Here is a 15,301-nt window from a genome sequence, read left to right as displayed (position 1 = left end):
ATCCGCTAGCCTATTCAGTCAGAAGTTAGAAAAAGCAGTGTGCTTATCTGCCTGTTAGTACTAAAAACATGTGTGTCATGTTCATGTTCACAATTATATGCATAATATCCATGCTTCTGATAATTTAATGACATGAATATTCACATGAAGACGACGTCATGTAATCTCTCAATAGTGCGGGGTCACGCACCCCGTTTCTATACTACTATTAAACAAGCAAACTAAAACTTTTTCAAATCCACCCCGCAGATGTATCCAGCCTAATTACCACCGTCAGATTAGCCCCACCGAATAAAATCTAATGCATACAATTAATCTAATTCCGACCTATGTGTGCAATTAGCAATTTAATAGGACTGAATGCATTCCACCCACCGAGATGGAGCCGTTCGAGGTGCCGGACTTTCCGGTGCGGGCCATCGGGAAGACGGCCACGTTCCGGGGCTTCTTCCAGCACCCCGGTGGGGAGAAGGAGCAACGCAACGTTCTCGACGCCGATGGCCTGCTGCTCAACACATTCCGCGGCGTCGAGGGCATCTTCGTCGACGCATACGCGGCGGCGCTCGGCAAGAGGACGTGGGCCATCGGGCCGACGTGCGCCTCCGGCATCTTGGTCAAAGACGCCGACGCCATGGCCAGCCGCTACAACCGCGCCGACGTCGATGTCAGCCACGTCGTCTCATGGCTCGACGCACGGCCACTCGCGTCCGTGTTGTACATCAGCTTCGGCAGCATCGCGCAGCTGCCAGCGAAGCAGCTCGCCGAGCTCGCGCGCGGTATCGAGGCGTCGGGGCGGCCGTTCGTGTGGGCCATCAAAAGGGCCAAGACCGACCTCGCCGTGAAGGCGCTGCTCAACGACGAGGGGTTCGAGTCGCGCGTCGAGGGCAGGGGCCTCCTCGTGCGCGGGTGGGCGCCGTAGGTGACCATCCTGTCGCACCCGACGGTGGGCGGCTTCCTCACACACTGCGGCTAGAACGCGACGCTCGAGGCCATCTACCACGGCGTGCCGGCGCTGACGTGGCCCTGCTTCGCCGACCAGTTCTGCAGCGAGCGGTTGCTCGTGGACGTGCTCCGCATAGGCGTCAGGTCTGGCGTCAAGGTGCCCGCCAAGAACGTCCCCGGCGTCCAGGTGCCGAGCGGCGATGTAGAAGAGGCCATTGCCCAGCTGATGGACGGTGGGGCCAAGGGGACGGCAAGGAGGTCCAGAGCCAAGGAGGTCGCCGCGGAGGCGAGAGCGGCCATGGGGGAAGGCGGGTCGTCCAACTCCGACCTGGTAGACATGATCCGCTACGTCTCGGAGCTGTCGAGGAAAGGGAGCCACAAGAGGGGCGGAAGCTCGATGACCCTGCCTTTCGCGCCGACAGAGCTCCGAAGCAACGACGGCGAGAAGATCGAAGTCGGTGCTGCATTGTCACTACAGTCCTAAGTTATGTATAACTCATTATTGGATTGCAAAGCTAATATTTTCTATATCTATACTACTATTAAACAAGCAAAATAAAACTTTTTAAAGCCACCCCGGCAGATGTACCCAAGCTAATTACCACCGTCAGATTAGCCCCACCGAATAAAATCTAATGCATACAATTAATCTAATCCCGACCTATGTGTGCAATTAGCAATTTAATAGGACTGAACGCATTTCACCCGCACAGGAATACTCCACACGCGTCCGCTACGTGTATCCTCTCCCCAGATGCCCGCGGATCCGCCCGCAATACGCGGCTGGATTCCACCGGCCTCGATGGTTCCCCATGACCCCATCTCTCTCTCCTCCTCGCCTCCGCTATAGAACACCGTCGGGCGAAGCTTGGCCTGCGTTGGCGATGCCGGGATCGATCTCCTCCCCCGAGCAGTGTTGGTGGTGTGGGACAGAGCAGGCTTGGCCTGCGTCGCCGGCACCGGTGTCCCTCCCCTCCGTTGAGCGGTGGCGACCGCGCGAGATGCAGCGGATTCGACCTGCGGCAGCGGCAACATGGAACGCAGCGGGCTTGGCCTACCCCGGCGGCGGCAGGGTCCATCTCCTCCCTTGAGCAGCAGTAGGCTCGCGCGAGATGCAGCGGATTCGACCTGCGGCAGCGGCAACATGGAACGCAGCGGGCTTGGCCTACCCCGGCGGCGGCAGGGTCCATCTCCTCCCTTGAGCAGCAGTAGGCTCGCGCTCCATGATTTATTCGATTTGGTTTTTGATTTGTACTATCTGTAGACTTGGAGTCATTCATTATAATGCCTCTCCTTTGTTTGATTCTGGTTCCAGCTTTGATCCGGAGCACCAACGCGACCTCGGATAAAGCCCAAGTGAGTAGCATTTCCCCAACCGATTTTTCTTCATGTGAGGTGATTTGTGGCTTTTGTTTCTACTATTAGGCACATATATAAGAGAACTCAAGGAAGAATTGAAGCTCCTCAAGAACCTTTCGCACCATAATATTGTGGTGAATCGATGAATTTCGGTTACATATCAGATTCTGTATTTAACTTGTAGCCTGCTTAATCCATTTTTTGTGATTTCAGAAGAGTTACCTTGGGACTATCCGTGAGAAAGACACACTGAATATCTTGTTGGATTTTATTCCCTACACACTGCACGCCGTCGTCCGGCTCTCACCACTCCAACCTCCATGCTGCCATTTGAGAACTCCTCGGCTACCTCCTCCCAATCTTCACCACAAGATTCTCCCATCCAGGCAGCATAGAGTCTATCTCAAGATTTGACCTGTGCAGGTACAGAAGGTACCTTCCTCTCCTGATTTTGTAGATGGCTGTGTACTACTATGTGCTTAACCCAAAACTTATGCTATTGTTTGTACAATTGGATTGATATCATAGATGGATTGAACAACATACATGTATTTATAATTATTAGCATGTGGGACGACATTTAGAATTTGATTGTCTGTTTTGTGCACTATGTTGGTAAATTAATTTGTGTAATAATATGTTCATTACAGATCCCGAACAAGGAGTACACAAATTAATTTGTGTAAAGTTGATTGTGAATGAATTCATATTTATCTTCAGGTTATTAAAATACTTCATATGAAATTAAACTTATATTTTCTTCGTTAACGTATAGGACAAGAAGCAGAGTTGTGTGCTTGTATGGAGGGAATATTCATTGCCATTCGGAGATCAGAATTGCCTATTTGTGTGGAATTGGACTCGCTATCAGCAATGAACGTGCTCAAGTAAAAGGATATAGACATATAAGTGTTTACATCATTGATTGCTGAGATCAAATATCTTTTGCCTCTTCGTATGACATGTATTACTCATATCAACCATAGCCAGAATTTGGTTAGTGATTTATTGGCTATGTATGCTAGAACTGAAAGTAGAACAACAGTTTGGTTAGGTTCCAGACTGTCAGAGGTAGTAAATCTTTGTAATGCGGATTGTAAAATGACGCTATTTGAGTAATACTCCCTCCGTTCCTAAATACAAGTCTTTTTAAAGATTAAGCGATAAACTACATATGAATGTATATAGACATACTCCATCCGTATGTAGTTTGTAGTATAATCTCTGCAAAGACTTATATTTAGGAATGGAGGTAGTACAAGTTTTTACCCGCAAAAAAACATATAGGACACGATGTTCTCAACATGCATGATCTCAATACCATTTGTTTGACATTCCATGCTTGATAAGCTTTCATAAACCATGATTGAGAGGGCTGCTATCTCGCGCTCACGTTGGAGCGACTGATTTCAGGCAGCTTCAAAGTTTCCTATTATGCTAATTGAGGGGAGAAACGTTTACAGCACCGGGCCCCCACCCATTGAAATAGGGGTGGGGGATTTAGACCGAGCATTGGGACGCATGGGCGCATAGGTGTAAACTCCCAATGTTTCGATCCTTTGGTATTTACTTTTTGATTAAATGAATCAACTAAAAATATGACCAACCATGTCAGTGCTTGCAACCATAAAGGGAATGTGTTAATGACTGTTGCTTTAAACATCTTGAGATGAAGTAAAGCGGTGAAAGTCGAAGCTTGAGCGCAGGTGTGTTGTTAAGCCACTGATTGTACGTGACACTGAAAACTATTTACTAATAGACTGTTGTTTCCTCTAAAAAAATATATGACATCAATGATGTGTTGTCAAAATTTTTTTGGAGGTGGACGAGAGTGGGTTGTATTATTTAGGTGCATTGATATCCTCAGCACACTGGAGTCGAAGCATTCCCCTCCCGTTTGGAGCGATGGTATATGGATGCGGGGACCCACTATCTTAACGACAGAGAAAGTGACAAACTCTCGTCATAATTTTCCCCTTAGCGGGAGAAGTTAGGAGAGAATGAACCATGACTTTTTGATATTACGTGCGTTGCACGTGCATGTTCACTAGTAACAAGATAAACAACCAGAAAAAGAAAAAACAACAGTAATGCTACACATAGGCAATTACGGACTGATTTTGTTTACATGTCAGAGGTTGAGATTATTTAGGAATGGTCCGTAATGACCCCGTAGGTCTAGGATTATTGGAAAAAATCCCAAAACTTCACTAAGCCTAATCAGTTTAGATGATGTCAGCCCCGCCCAGGCCAAAATAACAAGATAAACAACCAGGAAAAGAAAAAAAATCCCAAAACTTCACTAAGCCTAATCAGCTTAGATGATGTCAGCCCCGCGCCCTCACAACGCCCTCCCAGCACCTTCTTGGTCGCTGACGCTAAAAAATCGTCCAGTCATCTTCAAAATGTCGTTTTGCGTCGAATTTAACCAAAACGCATAATGCGTTTTGGCCGGAGATGATCCAATCCAAGTAGACGGACCCCTGATCCAAGCATAACCACGAAGCAGCACACGACTACAACAAAGCTAACATTCAGATACCATCCTAGCAGTCACCCCAGTACACACCGGAGGGAACACGAAGCCTAAACCTAAATCCACAGAGCTAACATTCAGATACCATCCTAGCAGTCACCCCAGTACACACCGGAGGGAACACGAAGCCTAAACCTAAATCCACAGAGCTAACATTCAGATACCATCCTAGCAGTCACCCCAGTACACACCGGAGGGAACACGAAGCCTAAACCTAAATCCACAGAGTTGTTGCTTAAACACACTGAACGACAGCATACGTGTCAGACCACACTACATGAAACAAGAAAGCAAAGCTACATCGAAGACTACAGCCATTTGCATGGAGACGACGAAGTCCTTCAGCCTAGCAGGCGGCGCTCATCTGCAGGCGGCGAGCCAGGTGAACGAGGTGCCACGTCAGGGCCATCAGCGACAGCACGTTGCACAGGGACGAGTAGCTGTTGAGCTGCTTCAGCCGCTTGTTCAGCCTCACCACCTTGCTCTTCGCCATCTCCGCGTCGGGCGCCGTCACCGACGTCGTCGTCGTGGTCTTCGCCGCCCTAACGGTTCCCGTCGTCGTGCCGTCCACCGGGCTACGGGCTCCTGCCGCCGTGGGTGTGGCTTTGGTGGTCGTGGCGGCCGTGGCCACGGTGACGGCCGGCGGGTCGATGATGTCGGCCATGTCCCTTCCTCTGCCTTCCTCCTTCTCCACTTTCATCCTCTCGAACATCACCTGCGAAGAAGACGAGTAAATATGCATTAGAGAATGAATTTGCAACGAACGACAGGATTTAGCAACACAACGAATGCCGGGGCAGTCTTACCTTGGTTGCTTTCGGCTCCAGAAGCAGCATGTTGGCGAGGACCAGTCCCAGTGCACTGAGCAAGTTGAAGCTCTGGGCGCGCGCCGCGAAGGAGCTGCGCTCTCGGCCGAGCAGGTGCGCCGCGAGCGCCAGGCCGACGCAGTATGCCATGGCGCGGAAGTACACTGGGTAAAGCTTGCTCTGCACCACGCCGAGCTGCTGCCGTGGCAGCGACGCAGCGAGGACGTGGCTCGACACGAACGTCACCCACACGCACGCGCCGTAGGCCGTGGCGAACCCCAGCAGGTGCATCACCGCCGTCGCGGTGCGCGCTGCCTCCATGGGCGCGCCGAGCAGGTATGAGGTGGCGTCGGATGCCACCTCCTGGGCCCGCCTTGCGATGTCGGTCAGGTTCTTGGTCACCTCGCCGGCCTTCGCCTTAGCGACCTCCTCGGCCCGCGCCACCTTCTCGGCCGCGCTCTCTGCGGCATCCTCGGCGTAATCCTCTGCTCGCTCTGCCATGCCAGAGACCTTGTCTTTGGCGTTCTTCGCAGCTTCAGAAACCTTGCCCTTGGCATTGGTCACTGTCTGAGCTGCTCGGTCCTTCACGTGCGATGCCTTCTCCTTGGCTTCACCGGCTGCTTCTGAAACCTTGCCCTTGGCATTCGTCACCGTTTCAGCTGCTTTGTCCTTCACATGTTCTGCCTTCTCCTTGGCTTCACCGGCTGCTTCAGAGACCTTGTCCTTAGCACTCCTGACGGTTCCAGCCGCTCCATCCTTGATGTGCGCTGCCTTCTCCTTGGCTCCACCGGCTGCTTCGGAGACCTTATCCTTGGCACTCATCGCAGCGCCCTTCGCCTCTGATGCAGCGTCGAACGCCTTGTCCTCCACTTTGTCCTTGGCACCAGAGAGCGTCTCCCCGGTGCCTCTCGCCACGTCCTCGGCCCCATCTCTGACGCGCGAGACCCCGTCCCTGGCGCCCTCCTCCAACCCCTTGGCAGCTCCGCAGAGCCTGTCCTTGCAGCGCTTCACCGCGCCAAACACCTTGCCCGTGGCGCTGTCCTTGGCATTGGACAGCCTCTCCTTGCCATCCACCGCCGCGCCAGCCACCTTGTCCGCCGCGTTGGAGACGGCTCCCCTGGCCTCATCCGACACCGTTTCTTGCGCCTCGACGCCGTCGAGAGCGTGAGGGGGCAAGACGTGCGCCTCTTTGGCGTCGCCGTGGCCCGGGGTGAGCGGGAGCTCGCGCTCGTACTCGACGATGACGACGCGGCGGCCCTCCCGGAGGACGTGCTCACCGTGCTGCTGGGCCGGCGGCGGAGGCGCTGGCGACCAGACGCCGGCGGCGGCCAGGGTGGAGAGGACGAGGCATACGGCTACGACGTTTATCATAATGGGATATCGCATTGGGAGTGTGTGCAGGCTGAGGCTGAGCTAAGAAGGTTTGAACAAGCAGAGTGTTGCTACCGTCGAGCCGCTTAAATCCGCGGGCGGCGGCGGAGCTGCGATGGTTGTAGAAGGAGGAAGACGGGGCGAAGGTGGAACACGTGGAGAGCTTGCAGTAGAGGTGGCGCGGCGTGCGGTGCCGCGGAGACACGCGTGAGTTGTACGTGTCATGGTGTTGCGTCGCCTCGGAAACCGCGCGAGGGCGTCGGCCGGTCGAGACCCGGTCGAGCATGGTTAATAGTATAGCCAACTCCTGGCTATACGGCCTTCCGTAATGCATTGTCTCTTAGCGCGGTATCCTAGGTAGTATACGATCGTTAAATACAACCATCCTAATGTACTCCCTTCGTCCCGGTGTATAAGTCATTCACGTAGTTCTAGGTCACCGATTTGAGAAATTAAATATGTGTTATATGTCATAAAAAGTATATCACTAGATATCTACACGGATGTAGTTTCTAAATATAAATTTCTTATTATATATGATACATATTTAGGTAGTTAAATTATCGACCTAGAACTACGCGAATGACTTATACACCGGAACGGAGGTAGTATTGTATGTTAAGTGTCGTATCTTAGTAAGCATGTATTTAATGATTTTGGCCTCATACTAATATGTGATTGGTATAACAAGTTATTTTGCCTATGATACCGTGCAAGAGCTGTATCCTAAATAAGATACAACAACCTCCTCTTTCCTCAATAAATATAGTGCCACGTCAGCATTTTGCCTATGATATTGTGCCAAGATACTACCATTACGGCGCCTATGATACCGTGCAAGAGCCGTATCCTAAATAAGATACAACAACCTCCTCTTTCCTCAATAAATATAGTGCCACGTCAGCATTTTGCCTATGATATTGTGCCAAGATACTTGGTAGGCAAAATAACTTGTTATACCAATCACATATTAGTATGAGGCCAAAATCATTAAATACATGCTTACTAAGATACGACACTTAACATACAATACATTAGGATGGTTGTATTTAACGATCGTATACTACCTAGGATACCGCGCTAAGAGACAATGCATTACGGAAGGCCTAAGCAGTCTTATAGCCCATCTTATAGCTAGTTTGTACAATAGTTAGCTATAAAAGTGTGACATCCTCGACTTTTGCTACAGTAGTAATTGTAATTAAGCTACAGTGATCACCGCTAATGATGCCACGTCATCGAATTCCCATCTCAGACCCGCGTGGATTCGCGTCTGTCCGGATCGATGATTTGAAAGCAATGGGAAGCACCTTATCGGTTCATTACAAGTATTAAAAAGATATACATATAAGAGGGAAGTATTGAAGAAATAGTAATGATAAAAGAAAGAAAGAAAACTGAAAGAAAGAAATAATAAAAAAAGAAAAGGGAAAAGGTAAAGCAAAATAAAAACAAATCAAAAAAAAAAAGGAGAAAGCCCCCCCCCAGCCGGCCCAGCTGGGCCAAAAAGGGCCCAGCCGGCCACCTCCCGCGCCCCACCCCCAAACCCTAGCGCCCTCCTGGCGCCACCCTCCCCCACGCCAACTCCCCCCCCTGTACGCCGCCGCCAGCCACCCCACCCTCGTGGTGGGGCCCCACCTCCACCCACCGACACTCCCTCCTCCCATCCCGTAACTCCCTCCACTCCCTCTCTCTCGGCCCCCCCACCCCCGAGATCCCGTCGCCCCCCTCCACACCCCATCGCCCCCCTCCTCTCCACCTCGCCCCTCTCCCTCCCCAACCGGCGGCCGCCCTTCCCCCCCGCCGGCAGCCCCCTCCCCCGGCGGCCTCCTCTCCCCACGGCCGCCCCCCTCATCCCCCTCACCCCCGGCGGCTCCTCCCCTCTCTCCGCGGCGAGCTCCCCCGTCGCCCCCCCGGCGGCCACCTCCTCCACCGGGCCACCCAACCCGGCGCCCCCCCCCTCCACCACGCCGGCCACCTCGCCCCCCCCCCCTCTAGGTCCGGCGGCCGGGGCCCTCCCCATCCCGTCGGCCGACCCCGGGAGCCCCGCCGGCCGAGCCCCTCCCCGTCGGCGGCTCCACCTCCGGGGGCCTCTCCTCACCGGGGCCTCCACACCGGCTCCTCCTCGCCGGCACATCACCACCGGAACCTCACCGTCATCGTCTCCACCGTCACTTCGTGCGAACTCCGGCTTCACCGGGCCGTCACGTCACCGTCGGTGAGCCCCTCCTCGGGCTCCTCCCACCTTACCGTTCTCCTCGACGTCACGGTTCCGTTCCGGCAAACGGGGCCTCGATCCGTCGAGGGTAGACTCCGGTAGGAGGATTTGAGTATTTGGTTCTTCTAGGTGGTGTTAGAGAAAATTGTTCTCTGTCTCTGTTAACAGAGAGAGAGAGAGGTGAGTGTTGAGAGAAAAGATAAATGAAAAAGAATAAATGGTGTATTAGATGCGTATGTATGTATGTATGAGATGTGATGTATGTATTTGTGTATTTGGGTATTTAGAGGAATACGGTATTTGCACGGATAGGTATCTAATAAAAATAAATGAGGAAATAACCTTAGGCCACTTACCGGTGGGGCCTATGCACCGCTGTCAATGACAGGGAGGCCCCACGCGATGATTAAAAATAATGTTTTCTTAAAATAGATAAATAAATAGATATTTAGTTAAAATAATTAATTAACATAATTAGAGTATGACACGTGGGTCCCTCGTTGAATTAATCTGATTAATAAATAATTAATCTTAAATAAAACTTGTGCCTATGACGTTCGGGACCCGCTGGTCAGTTGACCGGTCAAATGTGATGTCAGCCTGACATCGCGATGATGTCATAATAGGATTTTATTAAATCATTTAAATCTGTTTTTAATTCCTAAATAATTAATAAACCTTTGAAAATTAATATTAAATAATCCGTAAGTCAGATCGAATTAATTTCAACATGAAAGTTGATCAGCAAAGCGAGACGAACCCGGATACACGGCCCGTTCGTCTGTCACGCGTCCCTAGCATAGCAAACATGGAACTTTTCCATCGTTTCCAGTGTAACCGGTAGTAGCCCGAGACCCGAAAAATATCGTCAGATATTCTTCCGACCCGTCTATGACGGATGTTCCTGCGTTAGCTCATGCCTAGCCTGCATATTTCCATGTCGTGTTTTGTGTTGCATCGGTGCTATTATTTATTGTTTCTTCCCCCTCTTCTTACCGGTAGACCCCGAGACTGACGCTGCTGCCGGGTACATCTACGACCCTGCCGATCAGTCCTTTGCCGCAGAGCAGCAAGGCAAGCAAACTCCCCTTGATCATTCCTATATCGCCTATGTCTTTCTTCCTACTGCTTGCATTAGTATTTTTGCTACTGTTGTAGTTAGCTCCTATATCTGATGCATAGCCTGTTTTTGATGAACTGCTACTTTCAGTCCTGTACCTTTAATATGCTTAGTATAGGTGGAGTAGTCATCCCCTCTGACCCCGTAGATCAGTTGCCCCGCTTGTTTCCAAATCTCGATCTCTGATCGACGAGCCAGACCCGACACAGCACGTTCACCCCCCTTCGTTGTACGACGCTACAGGGATACTATCGGGTACCGAGGGTGACACCTCGCTAAGTACTCCTGATGATATCTCTGTAGTATAGCTAGTCGGTCATGGTTATCGAGGGTGATTCCTCTTTCACCATTCCCGATGACGTCTCTGTCGTGCCACCCCGCGAGTGTGGGACCCCCGAGGGTGATTCCTCTAAGCCCACCTTGACGGGTACATTGTTCGGAATCCAACGAGGGTGATACCTCGGATTCCCCCCGATGTTACAACCACACAGTTACTCGACCATGTTACTGGGATCTTCGGTGATTAGTTGTAAGACGGGTGGATTCCCGCGAGACCGTGTTGTTGGCCTAATTAAAATGCTAATGGATTTGGGTATTTGATCTGGGTTGGTCGGAGACCTTTTCGCACTAACCGGCTACGCGGGAAGAATTATGGGTACTCGACGTCGCGGTATCAGCCGAAGCTTTTCAGATGCCAGCAGTGTAGCGGCGCGCGCCCGAGTGGTCCCGAGATGCATCGCGCTTGTGATTAAGGGATGCTAGGACTGACGTCGGCCGCCCACGCCACGTGCAGGAGCGTGAAGGGGAACTGGGCCCATGAACCCTTTGTGCTTAGGATTTAGACCGGCGGGCTGGCCTCTCTGATTAGTCTTAGGTGGGGCTGCGACGTGTCGATATTCCGAGGCCGGGCAGGACCCAGAAAAGTATGTCCGGCCAGAGTGTTATCGAGCGTGACGGGACATGTGGTGCACCCCTGCAGGGATGAAAATTAACTATTCGGATAGCCGTGTCCACGGTTACAGGACGACTTGGAGTTGTGCCCCGATCTTATACAACTACAATTGTTACTTAACTGGAATTAGTTTGCCTCGGGATTGCTTCCTCGCAGGGAGTCGAGGGAGGATCTTTAGGCGTGACCTCACTTTAATATTGCTGCAACAATATGACTATTAATGTGTTACCCCCCCTGTTCTACTCTCGTCTATTGCTGCAAGACCCTGAAGATGCTAGTCTTCGATAGGACTAGGCTTTCTCTCTCTTTTCTCGCATTGCTGCAGTCAGTCCACATATAACCCCCTTCTTTGATACTGATGCATTATTAGAATAGTTCTGATGTAAGACTTGCGAGTACTTTGGATGAGTACTCACCGCTGCTTTGCTCCCCCTTGTCCCCTTGATCCGTTTGCTGCGACCAGTTGATGAAGCCCAGGAGATGGAGGTCCCCGCCACCGACGACTGCTACCCCGACGGTGCTTACTACTACGTGGAGGCCGCTGATGATCAGGAGTAGTTAGGAGGTTCCCAGGCAGGAGGCCTCGCCTCGTTCGATCGTTGTATCTTTTGTGCTAGCCTTCTCTAAGGCACCCCATGTTTTATGTCTGTACTCAGATATTTGTTGCTTCCGCTGACTCGTGTGTTTATCGAGCTTTCGTATTCTAGCCCTCGAGGCCCCTGGCTTGTAATATAAAGCTGATGTTATTTTATTTGTGTCTAGAGTTGTGTTGTGATATCTCCCCGTGAGTCCTTGGGTTTGATCGTACGCATTTGCGTGTATGATTAGCGTACGATTAAGCCGAGGGCGTCACAAGTTGGTATCAGAGCCAACTGCCTGTAGGTAGCCCCCTTTCCAACTCCTTGGCCGAAGTTGAGTCTAGTGTTTGAAAAAACTTTACTAACACTGATGTTGTGGCTTACGGGCCCACATCTCAATTGGGTGGTATTAGTATCTTTTACTCCTTTCCTATACTCTGGGCTCTACTTTCTCTTCTCTTTCGGGTCAAAGATTTTACGAACTCTAACATTAGGTTCTCGAATCACATCAATCTGGAGCGCTGGACTATCTACTCTTTCTCTCGTGAATATGTATTACACACACTGTCATTGACATTCGTCAATCTTATTTTCAGATGCGTCCCGCAAGACAGCACGTGCGCCTGACACAGGCCACCGAGACGACTGGGTTCCCGGCCATTTTGGTCGATCTCCTGACCAGGCTGGGATATCGCTGGTACCCCGAGTACACCGTGTTCGAGGATTTCCGCGAGTACAACCAGTACCAGTACCAGGCTGAGGTTCGCATCTTCGACCAGAGGGGCGGTGAGACCCTCGAGCGCCACGTGTTCTGTGGTATTGGAGTGTCGGTCGAGATGGCCGTCCACGATGCGGCCTACATCGCCATCACCCGTCTCCGTGGAGCGTACCCTCACCTGGAGGAGAGCCCTTTCAGATACATCCCGCATGCTCCTGCTGGGGATGAGACTGGGTCTGATCTCACTGCCTACGCTTCTGACGTTCGGGAGCGCAACGACCGTTCCTACGTCGCTGTCTGCGCCCCCTACGTGACGCGTCGGTACGACGCGCGGATTTTGGTGCAGTACACTGAGGCAATGGATCGTGCTTTCCGAGCTCTGACTGTGGAGTTGTATGCTACACGCGCTCGTCTTTACGACGCGTTGACAGAGCTGCAGCCATCACACTGTCCGAGGGTTCCCCCTTTGCGCATCCGCGAGCCGAGCAGGACAGAGCTACCATCAGCTCTCGAGTGGACAGATGTTGGGGGTAGAACCCCTGCACTTGGACCCCAGCTCCTCGACTGGATGCGGTACCGTCACCAGAGTCACAATGGGACACAGGGTCCTGTCCCTACCTTCTATCACCGCCAGCTACCAGGATTCGTTCGTCCTCTCCGACGTTGATGTAGCCTTATCGCTACATCTCGTTGTGGTACTCTTCCACCGCGTGCCTGCGCGCCGCCTAGTGAGTCCAGGGTATCGTCAAATGCGTCCGGGCTATCGCCAAATTTCGAGTTTTTAATCATTAGTCTGTAATCGAACTTATGTATGGGTCTGTATGTCGAACTCAGCTACTATGGAGTATCTATCGCATTTCCCTTTCGTTATGCTTGGTTACTTCATGAATGCGTGCGATGCCTTTCAATTACTTTAAGCTAAACTACCCCTGCTAAATATTTAACAGGATGGTTAGACCAGCTGGCCGCCCGCGTGGCCGTGCCAACGATGCACCACCCCCGCCTCCTGAGTATATGGCGGGGATGATCCAACAGTTTGAGCTGAACCGCCAGTTTATGCAAGGGCTCATGGATCAGTTCCAAAGGCCGAACATGAACCAACCACAAGGCGTGACACTGCAAGACTTCTGCCGTCTCAACCCTGCGATCTACCGCAGCTCAACTCAGCCTCTTGATGCTGATGACTGGCTCCGTGACATTTCTTATGAGCTAGAGTCTGCCAATGTGCCCCTGGCGAGCTATGTCAACTTTGCCGCCTACTTTCTGAAGGGTCCCGCTGCTCAATGGTGGGACAGCCACAGGCGCTCTCAGCCCGATGGAACTATCATCACTTGGGTAGAGTTCAAGGCTGCTTTCCGTGCTCGATACATTCCCCAGGGAATCATGGACCGGAAGAAGCGTGAGTTCCGCAACTTAGTCCAGGGCAACAAGACTGTGGATGCTTATCAGCGGGAATTTCTGGAATTATCTCGCTATGCTGAAGAAGACATTGCGACTGATGCACGCAGGCAGGAGAAGTTCCGTGAAGGCCTCCACCCTGATATCAAGCTGACACTCCTCGTTCAGGACTATGCTGATTTCGCCACCCTCGTGAACAAGGCTATTCAGGTTGAGACTGGTCTGCAGGAATACAAAGATAGCAGCAAGCGCAACCGTGACATGGGCTCATCTTCGGGCTCATCTGCACAGAAGCGGAAGATCTGGATTCCCAACAACATGTACCATGCACCTGCTCCTACTCCGAGGCCGTCCTATGCTGCACCTCGCCTGCCTCCTCCACCACCTAGGCAGCCGAGGCTTCCAGCTCCACCACCTCGAGTTCCTCCTTCCCGTCCTGAGGACGGGCTGTGCTTCAAGTGTGGCCGTCCAGGTCACCGTGCTAGAGACTGCAGGCAGAATCAGAATCAGCTGGCACTTCCCGCAACTGGCCGTGGCAACAACCAGAACCGCAACTTCAACGCTAAGCCTGCTTATGTTCGTGGTCAGGCCAACAACATTGATATGGGTCAAGCTCAAGACCAGCCTGCTACCGTGAGGGGTACACTTCTCGTTAACTCAGTACCTGCTTCTGTATTGTTTGATACAGGAGCATCGCATTCCTTTATGTCGGAAAATTTTGCATACATGCATGACATTAGGAGCGAAGAGATGAACCTCCCGATAGTGGTAAACACCCCTGGGGGCGAATGCCGAACCTCTGTGGTTTGCCCCCATGTTCCAGTTGAAATTGAAGGATTAGAATTCCTTGCCAACCCCATCCTACTAAAGTCATCCAACATTGATCTCATATTGGGGATGGACTGGTTGAAAGCTCATACGGCATCGATCGTTTGTGCCACCAAAACCGTCCACCTCCTACACCCTTCAGATGAACTCGTAAGCTACCATGCTCATCTCGTCCGTAATGCTGAGGCACGGCTGTATGCCTTGAATGCATTAAATGCGTCGCCTCTTGAAGGGATTGAAAACATTCCAGTGGTCCGAGAGTTCCAAGATGTCTTTCCAGAAGAACTTCCGGGGATTCCCCCTGCTCGAGCTGTCGAGTTTGTCATTGACTTGGTACCCGGTACCACTCCTATTGCCAAGCGCCCTTATAAAATGCCACCACATGAACTCCTTGAACTTAAGCAAGAAATTGACAACTCGCTCCGTCTGGGTTTCATCCGTCCGAGTTCCTCTGCTTGGGGAGCACCTTCTCTCT

At 51.7% G+C, this 15,301-nt stretch overlaps 1 protein-coding gene and 1 pseudogene across 2 annotated transcripts; one reads left to right on the top strand and one right to left on the bottom strand.

Moving 5' to 3' along the window:
• Nucleotides 1–379: 379 nt before the first annotated feature.
• On the top strand, nucleotides 380–1,426 carry LOC123430296 (annotated as a pseudogene).
• Nucleotides 1,427–4,818: 3,392 nt separating this feature from the next.
• LOC123430295 (embryonic protein DC-8) lies at nucleotides 4,819–7,130 on the bottom strand. 2 transcript variants are annotated; one of them, XR_006622912.1, is made up of 3 exons: nucleotides 5,644–7,130; nucleotides 5,052–5,552; nucleotides 4,819–4,972 (listed from the first exon to the last, which is right to left on the bottom strand). XR_006622912.1 is itself a non-coding variant. In XM_045114167.1 (2 exons), exons 1-2 carry the CDS (start codon nucleotides 7,027–7,029, stop codon nucleotides 5,184–5,186), a joined length of 1,755 nt encoding a protein of 584 aa, XP_044970102.1. In that variant the 5' UTR covers nucleotides 7,030–7,130; the 3' UTR covers nucleotides 4,819–5,183. The 2 variants fall into 2 exon arrangements, 1 of the variants encoding a protein (XP_044970102.1); XM_045114167.1 differs by having other exon boundaries at nucleotides 4,819–5,552.
• Nucleotides 7,131–15,301: the final 8,171 nt, after the last annotated feature.

The sequence above is a fragment of the Hordeum vulgare genome, chromosome 2H, assembly GCF_904849725.1.
Source record: "Hordeum vulgare subsp. vulgare chromosome 2H, MorexV3_pseudomolecules_assembly, whole genome shotgun sequence".
NCBI classification, from domain to species: domain Eukaryota; kingdom Viridiplantae; phylum Streptophyta; class Magnoliopsida; order Poales; family Poaceae; genus Hordeum; species Hordeum vulgare.
This window is presented reverse-complemented; position numbering and strand designations above follow the sequence as displayed.

Coding starts and splice junctions, on each gene's coding strand:
- LOC123430295 (XM_045114167.1), bottom strand. CDS start 7,029: ATGCGATATCCCATTATGATAAACGTCGTAGCCGTATGCCTCGTCCTC. Junction 5,553..5,643: donor TGGAGCCGAAAGCAACCAAG/GTAAGACTGCCC, acceptor TCTTCTTCGCAG/GTGATGTTCGAGAGGATGAA.